General features: G+C 33.3%; 1 protein-coding gene across 2 annotated transcripts; it reads left to right on the forward strand.

Moving 5' to 3' along the window:
- Positions 1-9,344: 9,344 nt before the first annotated feature.
- Positions 9,345-13,225, forward strand: LOC147382866 (putative folate-biopterin transporter 9, chloroplastic). 2 transcript variants are annotated; one of them, XM_086428939.1, is made up of 2 exons: positions 9,345-10,005; positions 11,826-13,225. In XM_086428939.1, the coding sequence occupies exons 1-2, from the start codon at positions 9,492-9,494 to the stop codon at positions 12,932-12,934; spliced, it is 1,623 nt and encodes a 540-aa protein (XP_086285065.1). In that variant the 5' UTR covers positions 9,345-9,491; the 3' UTR covers positions 12,935-13,225. The 2 variants fall into 2 exon arrangements, with proteins under 2 accessions (XP_086285065.1, XP_086285066.1); XM_086428940.1 differs by having other exon boundaries at positions 9,598-10,005; positions 11,837-13,225.
- Positions 13,226-20,221: the final 6,996 nt, after the last annotated feature.

Below are 20,221 nucleotides of genomic sequence, written 5' to 3' on the forward strand. Positions count from 1 at the left end.
GTTTCATCGGGATGTTAGTAACCTCCATGATTTCAAAACTTGTCCGAGACTAAGATGTATAGCCCGAGTCGTCTCAATATCATGCAAGGACGAGACGGACATACAAGTCAATTTTTCTGAACAAGATTTGAAAACCCCGTTCATTTTTCTCATTTTTGAATGAGACATCTCAAACATATCAGAAAACTCGTCCGAGACGACTCTGTATTTGAAACAGTCGAAACAAGAAAAAGAGTTTTAAAACCATGGTAACCTGTCCCATATTTTTGTTGGATGTCAAATATCTTTAAAAGTTATAATACGCTTTGTTTTATTAGGATCATTTGGTAATATAAAAAAAGTGAACTCATTCTTTCAACAATATGTCCTTGCAAAAAGTAATCTACAATCACTAATGCTGAGGTGACACAAGGTATTCACCATGATTCTCACAATTCTGATGTGGGATGTGCACATAACCCTAGATGTGTTTTCTCACGATACAAGTAAAAACCATCTATGATTATGTACGCATCTCCACGTCAGAATTGTGAGAATCACAGTAAATCCTGTGTCACCCCAGCACAACTCATCTACAAATCATTCCAAATCCTTCGAACCAACTTTCATGCCAATTTAAAGGTGATTTAGACATTCTTTGGACTATATGTTCCATACAAAAAAGTAATCTATAATTCATTCCACATCAATTAAACCAACTTTCCTGTCAATTTAAGTGTGATACAGACATGCAAAGCCACCCCCTCGCCACATTTATTTAAGGGTAATTCACACATATGCGGTCTATAAAAATAGGTGGTCCATCGGTCCATGAAACCCGGCCCAGTCTCTCATATAACATGCAAAATCATGGTCTGGTGAAATGTGGATCGATTTAGACCACAAGATTTTAAGAAAGGGGCAGACTAGTTGCACACCACTAATTGTTGGATGCACTCTAATCTTCCAAAAAAAAAAAACCTTCTTTTAAGATAAATAAAAAAACTCAATTTCAACCTATTAGTTGCACTTCATCATGGTAATCTTATTATTTAGGACAACTCCAATGGGTCTCTATATCTCTATATTTAGAGATAGAGACCTCCGAACCTATCTTCAACCAGTCTCTTAATTTCTGACACACCCTCCCGCTAAATCATTATTTACGTCTCTAGAATTAGAGACGAAGTCAAAATAAAAATAAAAATAAAAATAGAGATGATCTCTATTTCACAATTCATCTTGTACAAATACCAATTGTGTCCCCATCATTTTACATAAATGTCATTCTTAATTCCCTTTTTCAATAAAAATATATTTTAAATATAAATTTTGTCTCTTTCTTATTTTTAATTATTATTTTTTAATTTTTTATTAAATATTTATAAAAATATTTTAAAACTCAGATTTAATCAATTGTTTGACCAAATTTGACAAAATATTATAATAAAAAATAATTTTGATCATGAATATTAATTTTTTTTTTTTTTTTGTGTGTGAATTTGTAATAAAAAAATATTTTTCTTGTATCTTTAAAATTTAACTTGAGGTGTAACAAGTAAAGTTGGGTTGCCAATAGCAAACTATATATATTTAACCTGGGGTGTAATTAGTAATGTTGGGTTGCAAATAGCAGGTCTATCATTTTTTATTATATGAATAGTGAATTAGAGACATGAATCGTGGGAACTGTTGGAGTTCGTTTAGGTTCAGAGGAGAGAATCATCTCTATAATGAGAGAATATGCCAAAATAGAGACAAAAAATAGAGCTATCCGTTGGAGTTGTTCTTAGGGGCTTACTCATCTTCCCTTGGCTTCTTTTATGTTTGTCTTGCATTTTCCTTATGATTGATTTTGCTAAAATTCGGTTGGCACCAATTGACAGCATTAGTTATCTCTATTTGGGCTTTGTTTAGAAATTGATAAGGGAGCCTATGCTTATCTCTTGGAATTCCATGAACACAGAGTAATTTGAAGTGTCCGCAAGGATTTCAAATGGTTTCTTAAGCCTCTCAATGATTTTAAAATTGTCAAAATCAGTCCATCCTTAGTTTATCAATCTGAATACATGATGATTACAGGGGATTTGTGATATTTGCACATAGATTAGATTATAAAAAAATTAATTAAACCAACAATAATTTATGTGGGCAAAGTTGGGGAAAAAGAAGAAAATAAGTATATTTTTTTCTATCATTCTTGGAGTGTAATCATGAAAATTGAGTGCAAAGGGAAATTTTAAGTGATGGAGTGCAATTGGTAATGGGTGGTATGCAACTAGTCAATCCGTTTAGAAATTCTAAAAATGAAGAATTTTAAAAGTGCATTTTTCATTGTCTGTAAATGCATTGTACATTTGGAAGTCCAGCCAGCGTCCATTTTTGAAGTCCTTGATCAAGAAAAAAAAAAAAATTTTAAAACCTAATCTAAACCTGAGCCATAAAGGCTGAGGATCCTTTGAGCCAAAATGATAGTTTATATGTCCCAAAAGATGAACTCAGTCCGGACTCTATATGGTCCTTTGATCGTTCCAATTTTAAAATAAGAGGAACCAAAACCAGAATGTCCAAGAATCATGAGTACACATTGGTTCCGGTTGTTAAGAAAAAAATAGGTCAACACTATATTTTATTTTTTTATTTTTTTTTAAATCGTCATGTTATTATTATTATTATTATTATTATTATTATTATTATTATTATTTTATTTTGGCGGGCCGTACGTATCATCTCATTCAACATGTGTACAATAATTAGATAGCCACTTTTTTAGTGGAAGGGACATATAGAGATTTGAAGTCATGAACTGAAGAGCAAACCTAGTGAGTCTTGCCATATGATGACATGTTTTCTATAAAAGTATAATCTTAACTACAATTTATTCTACTAAAAATATGAGTTAATGGGGTTTTTTTTTTTTTTTAATATATTCTTTTTACAATCATTTAACATTTAGAAGAAATGACCCATTTTAAGTTCCAGTGCATTGTTTATATAGAAAATCATTGAAGAACTCTATGCACTAAATATATTAATTTTCAAATATAGAAAACCCTTAAATCATCTATGATAAAAAAAAAAAAATGAAATAGTAAGTCGGGTACCCATCACGGTTCTAGTTTCTATCTTTTGGGTTCCATTTTAGACCTAACTCTAATCGATTCTAATAAAAAGAGAACCGAAATCAGGGTTCTCCCGGATATGATGAGTACCCATTGACACTCCTAAAAAGATATACTCATAATCTCGAACATTTAGATGTAACTTCCGTTCTTTTTGATGATTTGTAACATTGAATAACGATCGGAGAATGACATAATCATAATTTTAAAGATGTAGTCATAATGTTTGATACGAGTTTCTGTTTTGCCACTATCATATACGCATTTTAGATATTTCAGAAATGTCCATCTAGAGTTGAGCTTTAAAAACCAAAAATCAAAATCATTGAGATCGATGATTCAATCGTCAAAACCAACATTTGAATCGTGGATCTCAATGATTGAATTATGATCTCGAAAATTTTGATTTTTTGATTTTGTTTTTAGTTCCACACCGGATAGATCTTCTAGATATACACTAATAATACCCCCCTTACATGCAAACCTTTTTTCTTCACAAATATGAATAAAAGGATACTTATCCATCATTAAAAAATATTTTTTTTTCAAGAATACAACACATTATTTAAAAAAAAAAAAATTATCAACAACATAATTACAATTTGCTCTACTAAAAAATATATGGTTAATGTCTTTTTTAGAAAATCAAAATTCATCTGCTTTGCCAATAATAAACTTTTAGGAAAGATTACCCCTTTTAAACCTTGAATACCGTTTATATGGGAACTTGAAGAACATCATGTCATATTTATTAAATTTAAAGGGTATGGCAGCCTTCAATTATCTACAATATACAAAAGAAATAACTAAATAAAAAGTTCGAGGTATAGGGGTGTCAATGAGTTGGTTCTGATTCGGTTCTTAAGGAACTTAGAATCATAACCATTATATTTAGTTCGGTTCTGGTTCTTATTGGTTCCGGATCCGGTCCAACATAAATGGAACCGCCAAAAATCACGGGTACCCATAGGTTTTGATTGTCAATGATCGAATGAGAAAAAAAGTATTTCAAAGCATTATAAATCTTTTTTTCCTTTCAAAAAATTAACATATTATCAACAAAATTATTAACTTGGTTATAATTTTTTATACCGAAGATACAAATTAATATTTTTTTTTCAAAAATAAAAATTTATCTTAGTTAAAAGTAATAAATTTTTAGAAGAGAACTCATTTTAAGCTCCAATCGATAATTTATATGAAAAATTGAAGAATTTTATATGACGTCCATTTATTTTAATATAAAAAATACCTCAAATCATCTATGGTATGAAAGAAATGACAAATTAAATCGGTTCTAAGTACCCATTGGATAGAACCTCACGATTTCGATTCATATTGGTTGATTCCATTTTAAACCCAACTCTAATCATTCCAACAAAGGTTTTCAGTTCCGGTTTGGTTTTGGTTAAATGGGTACCCATTGACACCCCTAGTTGGAGGTACCCATTGGTATATATTATAAAGAAACAAATTGGTTCAATTTCTTTAAACCCGGCTCTAGTGGGATATATAAAAAAGATCCGGTATGATTTTCGGTTTTGATTAAATTGGTACCCATTGACACCCTTATTCATTATCCATTCGTTGTTCACCATCACCAATCATTAGTGGATCACAATCCCTAAGGCATAAAATGGGTTGGATTTATTCAAAAAATGAGTGATCTAAATATGAATTTAACGGGTTTGGACAATTGGAGTAGATCCAAATAAAAAAATGGGTCAAATATGGATTGGTTCCCCTTGATCTGAGTCGGATCCAGATCGGATACGAAACTATCCCTATATCTACCTAGATATGAATCATATATTGCTTTCAAAATGATTCTTTTTTGTTTTGTTTTTCAAAATATATTTCTTTTACTACTTTAGTATAACATGAATTCTCATCAAATGAACCAATTATTTGGTTGGATCAGGTCAAATCCAAATCCGGATATAGTCAAAGCAAAATGATTTGGATATGGTTTTAGCTAATAGAATTTGGATTCGGATCCAGTCCGAACTTAACCTAGCTTAACCCTACCAACAATGTTTCAAAAATCAGACTGGTCATTGATTCTTATGACTGATCGGTTTGGTCCAACGCGGTTTGACTGGTGGGCCTAACCGGTTGGTCCCAAAACTGAAATATTAATTAAGTATTTTTGGGTTCTTTCTCAATTAAGTAATTTTCAACTTCAAAAACATGATCCAATGTCACATAATGTAGATTATAAGATTTTAAGAATTTTTACAAAAATAAAAGAAAAAACTTCACCCGTTGAATTTGAATTTGAAATGTAAGAGTTTCATGGCTGTTCATTTTCAAAGTATTGATCAAGCTCCCAAAAATTAATTTTATTTTATTTATTTATTTTAAACCTGGCCTAAACATGACTTTTAGGGGTTATCTTACTAAGCATGTGGACCCAACAAGTAAAATCTTGCTAAGTGTGATCATTTTCCATTATTTGAAGATAAGACCTAAGGTCAATGGGGCATGTCATCAATTTTAGAACACATGGGGCATCTCAAATATTCACCAAATAGTGGAGGGGTATGTGAAATTGGATCGATTCTTTCACATACCTAACCGGGTCATCGGTTGAATCGGACGGGTCAATTAGTTTTTAAAAATTAGGTTTTTTCAGTTGACTTGACCTGTAGAAGCTAATTGGTCTAGTCCAACCTATTAAATTGGTCGGTCAAGCCCAATTTTTAAAATATTATAGGGTATTTTAGAAACACCCATTGTAAAATTGGTGATATTAGGTTTACCCACTTGTGAAATATAAGATTAAATTTACGCCCCTTGATTGTAAGTTAACATTGTGTTTTCTTGATGATTTAATAGTGAAATTTTGAATTTTTTTTTTTTTCAAAATGCTTGTCAAATACTTAAATTACTAAATCAAATTACAGTGTTAAATCATTAAAAAAAAAAAAAAATACAACATTGACTGTCAAGGAGGTAAACCTAATCTTGCATTTTGCAGGGGGTGTTTCTATAATACCCAATACTACATGATAGACAGGGGTGGAAAGAGGATCAAGAAAGAAAAATGCCTCGACACATCACCCAAAAATAAGGGGATTTGGCTTCTTGCTGGCAGAGGGATTTTTTCTAATAAATCCCTAAGTTTTAGGTTTTCTATTAATAGTTCATTTAGTTGGATTTTTATTTCTAATTAGTCCTTAAACCCCACTCCACACACCTCTTATGATTGAAATGTCGAATTACCCTAATCATTTGAACTTATCATTTTCGTAAAAAAAAAAAAAAAAATTGATTTTCAACATCCTAGTGGAATTTCAGAGACTCCACTCTAATGAAAAGGATTTGAGAAGAAATAAGTCATTTTCAAGGGGTTTTTCAAGTATTTTGAAAATGTATGAAAGAAAGTTAGGATTTTTTTTTCAATTTTTGTTTCGTTTTTGGATGAAAGTTGATTAAGGGTGGTTCTTTTGGTTTGACATCATCTACAAAGTCATTATGTTAAGATTTTAATCAATATTTCTATGTATTTTAGTTTAAAAACTCGAAAAATGAAAACGGGCAGATTTTACTAGCAACGAGCTCACCACTTCTTATTTTTCGGGTTCAACATTTTTATTGTCGAGTTTGACATTTTAATAAAAATTGTTGAACTCGATAATAAAATCGGTGAGTTAAAAAATAAATGAACTGGTGAGGTCGACAAAAAATAAAAATTGGTGGGCTCGATACTGTATAAAAAATTTTGAATCTTAGTTTCGCTCTTCATTTTTTTTTTACTAAATCGTTGAAAAAAAAATACATCTAAATATTCGCAATTAGAAATATATCATTTTCATTCATCATTCACAATAAAAAAAATCACCAAAAATGATTGGAATCATCATTGGAAAACCTAATGGTGTGTTTGATTACACAAAAATTACCATGGCAAATCATTTGTTGGGGAAAACTACTATTTTTCGGTGTTTGACAGCAACAAAAATTAGAAAAAGACGGAGTTTCAAGGACAAAAAATTGGTGAGCTCAATACTGTATAAAAAATTCTGAATCTCAGTTTCGCTCTTCATTTTTTTTGTATAAATCGTTGAAAAAAAATCACATCTAAATGTTCGCAATTAGAAATATATCATTGTCATTCATCATTCACGATAAAAAATCAGCAAAAATGATTGGAATCATCGTTGGAAAACCTAATGGTGTGTTTGATTATACAAAATATACCGTGGCAAATCATTTGCTGTAGAAAGTTGCTATTTTTCGGTGTTTGCTAGCACCAAAAATTTGAAAAAGACGGAGTTTCAAGGACAAAAAATTGGTGAGCTCGATATTGTATAAAAAATTCTGAATCTTAGTTTCACTCTTCATATTTTTTATATAAATCGTTGAAAAAAAAAATCTAAATGTTCACAATTAGAAATATATCATTTTCATTCATAATTCACGATAAAAAATCATCAAAAATGATTTGAGTCATCGTTGGAAAACCTAATGGTGTGTTTGATTACACAAAAACTATCGTGGCAAATCATTTACTGTAGAAAACTGCTACTTTTCGGTGTTTGACAACAACAAAAATTAGAAAAAGACAGAATGGTTTGCCACAGTTAATATGAACAACAACAAAAAAAAGTTGAAACCTGCACATGGTTTGTCACAGTTAATATGAACAAAAAAAAAAAAAGTTGTGACCTGCACATCTCCAGCTAAATACCTCTGGGAAATATTTTTCTTACTAACTTAGTAAATACTTTAAGCCATACAAAGGGTTCATTTTGCTCAAATGGAATACCACATTAGCAATCAACACCACAGGCCTCTAAATCTCATAAAAAAATAAAAATAAAACAATAATTTTTGGACTTGATCCAAGGTTTCGAAAATGGACGGCTATTGAAGTTCCACCTAACTCCAAAATTTAAAATTAAAATTCAGTGGTGATATATATATATATATATATATATAATTTTTAATTATTTTTTTTTTTTCAAAGTCTATTGAATTTTGTTCTTTGCAACCTTGGAGCATCGGATCATATTTTTGGATGTCACAAGGTGAGCCCAAGGACCTTAGCAAGGGTGAATTTACTGACTTAGTAAGGTAGTCGGACCACATTGTTTGGACGTTTCTTTGTAAATTGTTGGTAGAAAGCCTATGTTACACGTTTATGTGTAAGTTGTTGATAGTAAGTCTTGGCTTTACACCTTTATTTGTAGGTGTTGGTATTAAGGTCATTGAGCTCACCTTGTAGCATGTAAAAAACATGATCCTATTACAAAGGGATTTAGTGGACAAAATTCTATGAACTTTAGAAAAAAAAACGTAAAATTATTTCTCACAATTAAATCTTGATTTTAAATTTGGGGGTTCAACATCTATCCATTTTGAAGACCTTGCATAAAGATCGAAATTTTTTTTGAATTTTTTTAATGAGTTTTTCAATAAAATCTAGAGGGACGTGATATTAGATTGCCAATTTGATAATCTATTTGATCTTAAGGACCGTTTAGTAAGATTTGAAATCTTACCAAGTTAGTAAGGAAAGTGTCTTTGTTGATTGAAAAACACTTTCCTTGTCAAGTTAGTAAGATTTAAAGTCTTATTAAGCGTCGTTCACTTAATCGAAGTTTCGAAATGGATGGCTATCGGGTTCTGACAAATTTAAAATAAAATTCAATAATGAAAGTTATCTTGTTTTTTATTTTCTTTCAAGGTTTTGAATATTAATAAAATTCAACACTGAAAATTAACTCTTGCCTAAATATTATATTTCTAAGGTATTTTAGTGTTTTTATGTTCAATGAATTTTTTTAATCTCATTTTATGAAAGGAAATTCTCTTAACATAATATATATATATATATACAATTTTGAATAATTTTATCATGATTTTTTTATATTTAAGGTAAAAGTTAATTTAAAATAATTTTTTTCTATGCCACTCAAAGAATATAAAATAATTTTCTTCAAACTTTTTCATGAAATACTAAAATAGAGGAAACTGATTTGCCAGGCAATATTTTCCCTGCAATTAAAGGGTACTTTGGGTATTTTAAAAATATTATAAGCTGAGATGAGTTTGAGGAGAGTTCAAAACTTAGAAATCATCTATCTCGATCCTATATAAGATTGGATGTCGACCCATCCTTTGTTTTGTTTTTCTTTCATTAATAATAATTTATTTTCCAACTAATGAGAAGATCTTTTGACTGGGACCCATCACAATTTTTTTTTTTCTTTAGGTCCCACACTCTCCTCTACACGGCTACACCACTCTAGAATATTCGTTCTCTCCCTCCTAAGCATTGTGAAGTTCTATCTCTCTGTTGACCTTGAAAGAACTTCACCTCTGTTTCCTTCTCCAGTTTTCTCTTAAACCAGATCTTAAAACAGTTTAATCTCAACCAAAATCATGATTTACTGTCACAAAACAACACCCAATAGAAACCCATTCATCCAAACAATCAAAAATCCACAACCAAGAAAACCATCTCTTCTTAACTTCAATTCTATCTATAACTGTCACCACCATATACCAAAACTCTCATCAAAATCAAACTCAATGAACATTCCCATGAAACCCAAAACCCATATCTTAAAACCCATCATATTAAACCCAAATCAAGTCCCTCTCATAAACAAGAACATTAAGAAGAAAAATGGCAAAAACACAACTTTTTCTAAAGTGGGTAGTCAACAGATGTTGGTTTTATGTGGATTTGGTTATTGGGTACAAGGGTTCAGATGTTTTCCATGGTTGGCTCTTAACTTCCACATGGCTCAAAATCTTAACCTACACCCTTCAATATTGCAACTTGTGCAGAACTCAGCTAACTTGCCCATGGTTGCCAAGCCTTTCTATGGTGTCCTTTCTGATGCTCTATACATTGGTGGTGCTCGCAGAATACCTTATATTTCTATTGGAGGTTGGTTTAGTTCTCTCTTTTTGTTCTTTATCTTTAGATAGACTTCAAAGCTGAAATATTAATTGTAGTTTTTTTTAATTTCTTAATAAGTTATTTCTGTGATTTATTTATCCATTTTTATGAAATATTTTAGATACTAAAAAGGATTAGCCATAATAGTTGTTGTTTTCAATTTTACAATTTTTATTTTTTTAAGAAAAAATTTCAGATACTAAAAAGGATTAGTAATACTAGTTTTTAAGTTGTGTATATCAATTTTACAGATTCTATTGAAGACTCAATATATCATTGTGAAATCTCTATAATTTAATTTATTGCTGCTAATGTTGGATTTCTTTTACCTTTTCTTTGGTATTTTTTTTCAAGTTTTGTAATATTTGTTTCTTCTTGATAAGCTTCAGTTTGTTTAGATGGATTTCAAACAGAAATATTAGTGATAATTTTTTTTTTTTTAAAGTTTATTCTGTGAATTTTATAGATAATCCTGAGGACTCAATATATCATGGTGAAATCTCTGTTATGTAATTTTAGTAAGGTTTTATTGCAATATTTATCAGGGATGTGCTGTCTTCTCTTCCTCAGTCCTAAACTCACAAGTTTCCCAAATTTTGTCAATGTTTTTCATTTATAATTTGTCTTGGGAATATCATTTAATCTTTAGAATCAAGAAAACCATTTCATTGTCGAGAAACGGTCGAAGGCTCAACTTTGATCCTATTGTTGCTTCATTTGGCATTTTAGGTTAATATCAAACCGAGAAATTAAGTTCAAGATTAGGCACAGACTTTGAAGAATATGTTGAATTATATGAAGTTAGGTACTTTAGTTAGAATGTTTCATTACATTTTGCGCTGGAAATACTCTTGAGAATCAGCAGAACCAGAATACTTTAAGTTGCATGTTGCGGGGTAGCTTTTAGCTTCCAGACTCCTGCAAAAGTCAAGGCAGCAAGGGACCAGAATCCGAAGCTGCCTGGACTTGCTTTTGCAAGAAGCCAGACGGGGTGAAAATTACATGATTTTGGGACAAAAATGCCCACATTGTCTTAGTTAATGAGGAATATTCCTGTTTCTAGGGTTAATTTTCTCATCTCATCTTTACCGTGCGCAATCACATTTCTTAGAGTGATTCTAAGATAAGTGACTCCATAGGAGCACTTTGGTTGAAAGCAGCGCTGCGCCAAATAGGGCCTTAGTCAATCACAGTTCTCATGAACATCATCAATTAGGCCTTGAAACTTCTGTTGTTCCTTGAAACTTCTGGTCTTGGTTGAGATGTAAATTTTGGAAACCAAACTAACAATCTAGTTGTAGAACAAATGAAATATGCTCTCTTTGATCGTTTAGGCTCTTTCTTTTCTTACTTGAGATTAGTAGGTTTTTAAATTATAGCTTTGGAATCTAGTTTACCCATCACATTGACAATCATGTGGTGTGTTGGATGATAATAAACACCCTTGCATTCTCATCCTAATGGGTCATTGGGAAGACCATAAAAGACAGACTAGTAACATGATTGTGGTTAAGATGGTAATGATAATCTGATTTGGCTGATATTTTGGCATTGGAGTTTCCCATGGAGGAACGATCTATCTTCCATCTCCTATCAAGTCACAACTAAGATGTTTTAAATGATTAAAACATCGACTGTTATAACTCCTAAATTAATACCATGAGGTACCTAAGATGTTTTCACTCAAAAGGCCTATGAAACTAAGATAATAAATGGATACATTACTTTGGCTTTGCTTTTCAAAGGCTTTTAAATGATTTAGAAAATTCATTCTGGCTTAAGTTATTGATATGGATCAAAATCAACAGTTCTTTTGCAGGTTCTGTCTTGGGGTTCAGTAGCATTGATCCCAATTGCGGGGGAAGCTCTTCCTACACTAATGGTGTGCATTCTAGTTAGCAACTTTGGGGCATCAATCACAGAAGTTGCAAAAGACGCTCTTATCGCTGAATACGGCCAAAAACACAAAATAAGTGGTCTCCAATCTTACGCATTCATGGTTCTTGTTGCCGGGGCACTCTTAGGCAATCTCTTTGGTGGACATTTCTTACTCAAAACCCAACAACCCAAGACCATGTTTCTTTTATTCACTCTCCTACTATCCTTTCAACTCACAATTTCCTTGATGACAAGAGAGGATTCTCTCGGTTTTCCACGACCATCAAATCACTATCTTGTAAAAAAGTCCATCTCAGAAAATTTACGCGAACGATTCTCTAACCTCATCACAGCAATTGTTGAAGAGAGAATTTTCTTTCCTCTTTATTGGATTGTTGCTTCTATTGCTGTGGTTCCTATTCTCTCCGGAACTACATTTTGCTACCAAACTCACTGCTTAAAGCTTGATGCTTCAATCATCGGAATGTCTAAAGTTGTCGGCCAATTGATGCTTCTATCGGCAACCGTATTCTACGATCGATACTGGAAAAGAATCCCTATGAGGAAACTAATAGGTACGGTGCAGATCGTGTATGCAACATCACTTCTTCTAGACCTGATCTTAGTAAAACAGATCAATCTCAGACTCGGAGTTTCCAACGAGGCTTATGTCTTGTGCTTGTCGGGTATAGCAGAAACGGTAGCTCAATTTAGGCTCTTGCCTTTCTCAGTACTGTTTGCAAAATTATGCCCTCCGGGGTGTGAGGGATCACTCACTTCTTTCTTGGCTTCAGCCCTTTGTTTATCATCCATCATTAGCGGGTTTTTGGGTGTTGGATTGGCTTCTTTGATTGGAATATCGTCTACTGATTACTCAAGCTTGCCATTGGGGATTATACTACAGTTTCTTGCAGCTTTGGTTCCACTCGGATGGATATCTTATGTGCCCATGTATCAATCAGGGGATGAAATAGAAAGAAAGAGAAGTAAAATTAAGAGAAGTCGAAGGAATACCAGAGTCAGAGAGTATAGAAAGTAGACGAGTTTTACTATGATATTGGATTGAAATAGATGGAAGAAAACTGTTGGAGCAATCGTAAAATGCCATGCCATTTGTAATCCAGCGAACTGGTTCAGACCCTACGTGTAAGCCATGAAGCTCAAACTGGACGGTGAACACGTTCACCCAGTCAAGATTTAACTGAAATGTTCTGGAGATGAAATTCGGGTTTTTTCTTGGAAGGTTGTACAATTGCAAGTTAGTGTATATTCATAACAATCAATTCTGTGAGCAAATTATTCTTCTCTGTTTCTTTTTCTTGGAGTTTCACTTCATTTATTATTTTCTTCCGTTAGCTAAAGAATTATAAATTCTCTTCTAAAATATTAGGAAGACAGTGGGGGAGGATAGGAGAAGGTAAACAAAATTCTTTTCAATTCTATGCATAATCTGGCATAAAGGGTGCAAAACTTTACATTCTATTCTTTGAGTAAGATCTTTGGCTCCAAAAGCTTTTAGAATCAGGTTAAAAAGCCCATTTCCTTCTTCAGCAGCATTTCGTAAGGGCAGTCTGAAGTTAATTTTTAACCATCTAGAGTCAGTTTGAATCCCTCCTTAGAGGCCACCTTCAGGGATTTATCATAGAGGGAGCTGCATGTGCCCCGAGGATTAGTCAGTTGCTCTTAAGAAAATGCTTGATTTGACTGACCAATTTATATAATTCATGGAAACTTTCAAACTTACATACCCAGACGAATTATTTGTGGGCTACAAGAGGGGCTCCATACAAATAGAAAAAAGAAGAGAACATCAACGACCATCATTGTTCACAGGTTTTTATATAATTTTCAATGTCGAATCCAAACTACGATACCCATATCATTACCATAATGAGTTGTTTCCTGTACTATGAAATGCTATCCATGGTCTAATAATCTTCTCTTTTAGAATTCAGAAAATTCTCCACCCCTGAAATGTAGATTATAAGGTGCCATAATAGCTACATTGGCATGTTTTTTTCTTTTTTTCTTTCTTCTTCATGGACCTTGCTGGGATATGACATTGAAGTTGTAAATGCTTGTGTACGATCCGAGCTTTAACAAGTTAAGTGACTGACTCCTCTCATTCAGAAGGTGATGAAAGAATTTCACTTCTCAAGAAGTCATCATACTATATTTCCAACCGAGAGTAGGGGACGTTCTCTCGATTTAGAAAACATTTTTATTTGAATTATACCCACACAATCAAGATTCATGTTAAGAGGTGACTAAGTTTTGATCCTCTCCCTTCAATTTAACCAAACCATAGTCTACATTGAAAACGGTCAATTATAGGAGTAAGTTACAAGAAGGGAATTCATTCTCAAGGAAATATAAATTCAATGAATTCAACTGCTTGATTGTACTTGGGAAAACTTCGAAAAATATAAGTTGGCTTTTAGTTTTGGGGATGTGAGATAATCGTAAGCGATTAAAACATGAGGCGGGAAAATCATTTTCCTGGGGGGACGAAAAAAATTTCCCGCCCAGGTTTGAAAATTATTTTGGGCAAGAAAATAAATTGCAAGGAAAATGTACAATCATATACTTAAAAAATCACATTTTTAAAGGAAAACATCTTCATGGCCATTCTCCATGAGCAATCAATCATATATAGACCACACAAAGAATTCAATCCTGCTGATATCAACAGGTCATTCCCGATCGTTGGTGTGATAAGTTATTATATTATGGGAATATCACTTTGACTATATATTTTGTTGGAGAAAAAGATAACGACAACAAGAACACAAATAATGTAATAAAATACTAAAGAAATTCTTTTAAGTTTACAATTTTCTCAAATATTAAAGAACAATGATATTCTGACGCCCCCCTCTGACGTACGCCCCCATCACAGAACCATAGATGATTTGCATCAAGATACGCATAATCATAAATCTTTTTCTTGTGTATCCCGAGGCAAATGATCTATGTTTCTGTGATGTGGGCGTAGAGGGTGGTATGTCAGAGGGGGCGTCAGATTATCATGACTCATATAAATAATTTCAGAATATGATGGGACCGATAGTTTATTCTCGTGATAGACTTGTTGAATTTATTAATGATGGTCTTACAATAATATAATGATAACTTATTATGATAAACAATGTGGGCATATGTGATAGTGATTGACAAAAGAAATATACACCGATAGTGTTAAATCAGCCCATCTAAGTAGAGATGAAAATGTGATAACAAGATATTGTCAAAACAAGTTAATTTAAGCTGTGTTTGGAAACTGTCTCTCAATTAATGCCATTGCTGAGCAACAACAATAGCGATTTGACAATTAATTTTCGTAAGTGTGATCGATGGCAACACCTTTGACGTCTCCATTGATAAAAACAAGCAGGTTCTAGGCATGCTCCATTTTTGGTGAATACTTGATGTCCGTCAATTAGGAACGAATAACAACAATGACATAAATCCTCTCATCGGGGATTTATTATTTTTAATCAATTCGACCTTATCTTCAATCTCTTGTAAAAAATCCTTAATTTTTTTATGCAAAAATTTCATCAAATTCTATTTACTTCAAATCTTATCTTGTTTTTTTAGGTTTGAAGGTTGAAGGAGATAAATTTTTTTATATGTTTGAAGACATTCAACCGAGTTCAAAGGAGAAATACCAAGGGTTTTTGGCTTGAGGTTGAAGATGAAGACATTTAGGTCATTTTAAGTTAATATCTTTGAGAATACTGGGGTTAAGGGGAGGGGATGTCATCTGTTTTATACGAGAATCTCAAATATTCAACAAAATATGGAGGGGTAATGGCTTTTTTGCTTTCGTGTTTCATGTTTTTTTCGGATGATTTAGACATGCCCACCACATTTTGGTCAGTTTTAGAGATACTCCCTATATTTTCAAATTGATAACATGCTCCCCTTGACCTAGGCATTGTCTAAGAGAATAATAGAAAAAACTAAATGGTATTATTTTTAACCTCAAGCCAAAAAATCCTATAATTTCCATATTGCAACTAGGATACACTGAAACCATTAATCTAGGAAACATTACTGAAGAAAGACAATTAGAAGAATGGTTTTAAAATTCGTCCGAGACTGAGACGTATTGCCCGAGTTAACTCGGTATCGGAGGTGGATGAGACCAACTCACAGAGTCACTTTTTTTACTGAGATTTAGGACTCACGTTCAATTTTTTGATTGGTCTCACGAGACGTCTCAAACATATCAGAAAATTCGTTTGAGACGACTTGATATCAGGCCTGGATGAGACGAGACGCGAAACCAAGTTTTAAAACCATGTCTAGAAGAGAGAACATAGGTGGATGAAGGAAGGAAATCGGCGTTGGACCACTTCGAGGGGGTCAAACCTCCTTAGACTTTCTTGATTTTTCAAGGCCTCTTTTGTAGACCTTTGCTCCTTATATATATATATATATACAGCCTGCCTCCAAAGAGTTTTATTTGGTATAAACCATTTACTTGAAATAAAACTAATCCGAGATTTCAATAAGAAGTGAATTCGCAGCTGTGGCAAAATTGTGTGAATCTGGAACAAGTAAAACAACAATAGCAAGGCAAAACCGTGTGGATCTTGAACTAATGGGCCTATAACATGTGGACATGGGCCTAGTGATGGGTGTAGATGGGCCTCCAAGGTACGAGTTCACAATTTTTACTGTCGAACTCACCACTATTTACTGTTGAATTCAACACTTTTATTTATAGTCGAACTCGACACTTTTAGTATGTACGTAGAGTAGGGGGAGTTTGCCCATACACAACATCATATGGGGTTGATTTAGATGATTCATGATAGGTAGTATTATACCACCATTCGGCCCATGGAAGCCAACATGTCCATTGATGTGGTCGATCACTGGTGAAGCACCTTAAATGGGTCTGAAGGCAACAATTCACAATATCAGTTTGATCATCAGCTTGAGGGTGGAAAGTCATACTCATCTTTAATTATGTACTATGGACACCCCAATTTTGCACAAGCCATTCGAAAAAGTCTCAAAAAAAAAATTTTAATCCAAAAAATCATCAAAGAGCCAAAATATATGAAAATTACAATTTTGCTTAGGATAAGATGACTAGGGGCTATTAAATAGCCCATTACATGACAAGTTTCCTCATGCACCCAAGCCAATTCTTAAGCCCAATACTAAGTGGTCCAATTCAAAATCCCATATTCAAATCCTACCCAAGATCCAAAACCCAAATCCATACGTTAATCACATGTCTCCATACCAATAATTCAACTTTCATCATTTCATGTCTCTCATTTTATATATTCTCTATCCTCTTCATATGCCTCTACCTCAATAATGGAACTTTCTATCATTCCATGTCTCCCATTTCAAATCGCATCATATCATGTCTTGATCAAAATTTCACTTGTCACTCATACATTCACCATCCTAAAAATCCTAGAAAATTTTCATCTCTACTCTCGTACAATTAAAAAATTTATAAAAAATCAAGCAACACTCATGTCATTTTCATTTTTTTTTAGGGTTAGACCCTTTTACTCTCAAAAATCATTTTTAAATTCTATATAAACCTCATCTTTCCACAACACAACTTGTGCTCTCAAGTCCCCTTAAAAATTTAAAACTCTACCAAAATCCCCACGCAACACCTTTAACCCTCCCTCAAGTTAACTCTCAACTCAAGAACTCTCAACCATCTCCCAACTCTCTACAAAGAACTCAAGGCTCCTCTATCGAAGAAGAAGAAGGGAGGATATTCAAGTATCAAGGTGGGTATAGGAAAATAATCCCCCATTTCTCCCCTCTCCATCTCCCTCTTCTATCTATTTCTCACATTAAAAAAAAAAAGTTTTGAAGGTCCATCTCTTTTAACATGTAAGCTCTTGAGGCCTAAAAAATGGGATCCCTCTCTTAATGAGGTGACCCCATGATCTAAGGTCAAAACAAAATCCTTTAAATTTTAAGGGTACAAATTTTTATTTCCATCAATTTCTTTATCAATTTTTTTTTAAAAAAAGACCAATTTATAGATTACCACTTAAGGTGAAAAAAATAAGGTGCTTAACACTTTCCTTATTTTCTAAATGCACCTCTTTCCTAGATCTTAGGTAGGCTATCACCGAATCCATACAAGTCTCACCAAAAATAAAAAATTTAAAATAAAATCATTTCAAGTACCCATTCACACCCTATTCTAAAAAGGAATGGTAACGACTCCAAATCCAAGTAGTAGCGATCTTCAGACTCGAAAATTGCATAACAACATATACCTTGCAACTTCCATAATTTTCTCCAAAAAGTGCTAGTGATTATCTGATCTCTACTACTAGCAATAGAGATAAGCATGCCATATAGTTTGAATACATGACTAATATATAAATGCTTGTGCCACTGAAATTATTTTATATGGATGTGATAGTGCAATGAAATGAGAATATTTAAAGAGCCGATCTATCACGATCAAGATTACACCTTTACCTTGAGAGTTAGGCAAGCCTTCAATAAAATCCATGGAAATCTCACTCCATATGCATTCTTGGATAGGGAGATGTTAGTCCAAGAGGGCTCAAACATTCATACTTATGACGTTGGTAGACATCACACTCAGCCACATAAGTCTTGATATCTTTCTTCGTACCATGAAAATAGAAGTTTTGAGAAATTTGTTTGTAGATTTTGGCAAACCCAGAATGACCAGCCATAGCCAAATCATGAAACTCATGCAATTTTTTTAGCAAAGTGGGGTGGATGATTGAATCACCAATCGCCACTAGTATTTCAATATTCCATCAACATAGATGTATGGGGCAACATTTTCACCTAATTGGGAGAGCCGAAGGATCAACTTGAGGATAGTGGCACATCTTCGTAGGTGATGTGGATATTCTCCACTTCTGGCATTGGCAGCAAAATTTTCGATCCCCTTCTTGTATACCAATTCAAAATCATATCCAATCAATTTTGTAAGTCATTTTTGTTGGACTGTGAAAACAATTCTTTGATCCAGATATGGACAACATCTCCTTCTCATAAGTGGATAACCCAATATTTTTATTAGATAACGCATTGCTAGAAAAGGCTATAGACCTACCCTCCTGCATAAGAACATTCCCAATGCCCGTGTCTGACACATCACATTCAACTACAAAAGTTTTGGTGAAGTCGAGCAATGCTAGGACTGGGGCATTAGTCATAACAGTTTTAAAATTTCAACCACCCATAAGGAGTTCTTCCTGAGCAATTTTGTCAAGGGATCACTAATTCGCCCATAACATGAATGAACTTGAGGTGGTACCTGGTAAGTCTTAAAAATCCACGTAACTCACGGATGGTTTTGGGTTCTTTCCATTGCACCATACAATCAATTTTCTTTGGATCGACCTACACACCTTCATGGAAGATGATGTGCTCAAGGTACTCCACACTGGTGGTTCCAAAACTGCATTTGGATGGATCTACATAGAGTTGATTCTCATGAAGAAGCTGGACTGTCATTGCAACATGGCTTAGGTGTGCCTCACAATTCTTATTATAGATCAAAATGTTATCGAAGAACACAAGAATAAATTTCGACAAATATTTTCAAAAATATCATTCATCAAGCTTTGAAATGTGGATGGGGTGTTGGTGAGGCCAAATTGCATTACAAAAAATTTGTAGTGCTCTTCATGTGTTCTAAATGGAGTCTTGGGAATGTCTTTCTCGTGCATTCTGATTTGAAGGTACCTAGATCTTAAATCCAATTTTGAAAAGAAACGGGCTCCATTTAATTCATCCAATAAGTCATCAACTAATGGTATTGGAAACTTATTCTTGACGGTGATCCTATTCAAGGTCTGATAGTCGACATACGTGAACCACGTCCCATTTTTTTTTTTTTTTTCGAACCAACAATATTGGTGAAGAGTAAGGACTTGAGCTTGGTCTTATGATTCCAGATGCTATTATTTTGCCAACAATATTTTTCCATCTCATTTTTTTGGAAGTAGGGAAATTTGTAAGGTCAAACAATATTTGTGGGTCGACTTCCAGGTTCCAAGACAATGTGATGACCATGAGATCGAACCCGAGGTAATCCTTGCGATTCATCAAACACGACATCGAATGGCTCCAATACCTTTTGGAGATCTTTGGGGCATGGTGAATGTATCATTTCTACTTCTATTGCAAATAATTGAACGAACATACCTGAATTTTGACTCACTTAATGAGTTGATTGGTAAGACGGTTGCCGATTAGTTCTAGAGTTATATTGGTAGACCTTGGAGAATCTATTTTTGTCCATTATATGTGAAAGACATACATAACAGTGAGAAATTTC

The sequence above is a fragment of the Akebia trifoliata genome, chromosome 16 (assembly GCF_017979445.1).
Source record: "Akebia trifoliata isolate Shusen 1 chromosome 16, ASM1797944v1, whole genome shotgun sequence".
Lineage (NCBI taxonomy): Eukaryota > Viridiplantae > Streptophyta > Magnoliopsida > Ranunculales > Lardizabalaceae > Akebia > Akebia trifoliata.

Excerpts from the sequence above, each read along its gene's own strand:
- LOC147382866 (XM_086428939.1), top strand. The coding sequence starts at position 9,492 with ATGATTTACTGTCACAAAACAACACCCAATAGAAACCCATTCATCCAA. Across the intron at positions 10,006-11,825 it reads ACCTTATATTTCTATTGGAG|TTCTTTTGCAGGTTCTGTCT; the intron begins GTTGGTTTAGTT and ends CAAAATCAACAG.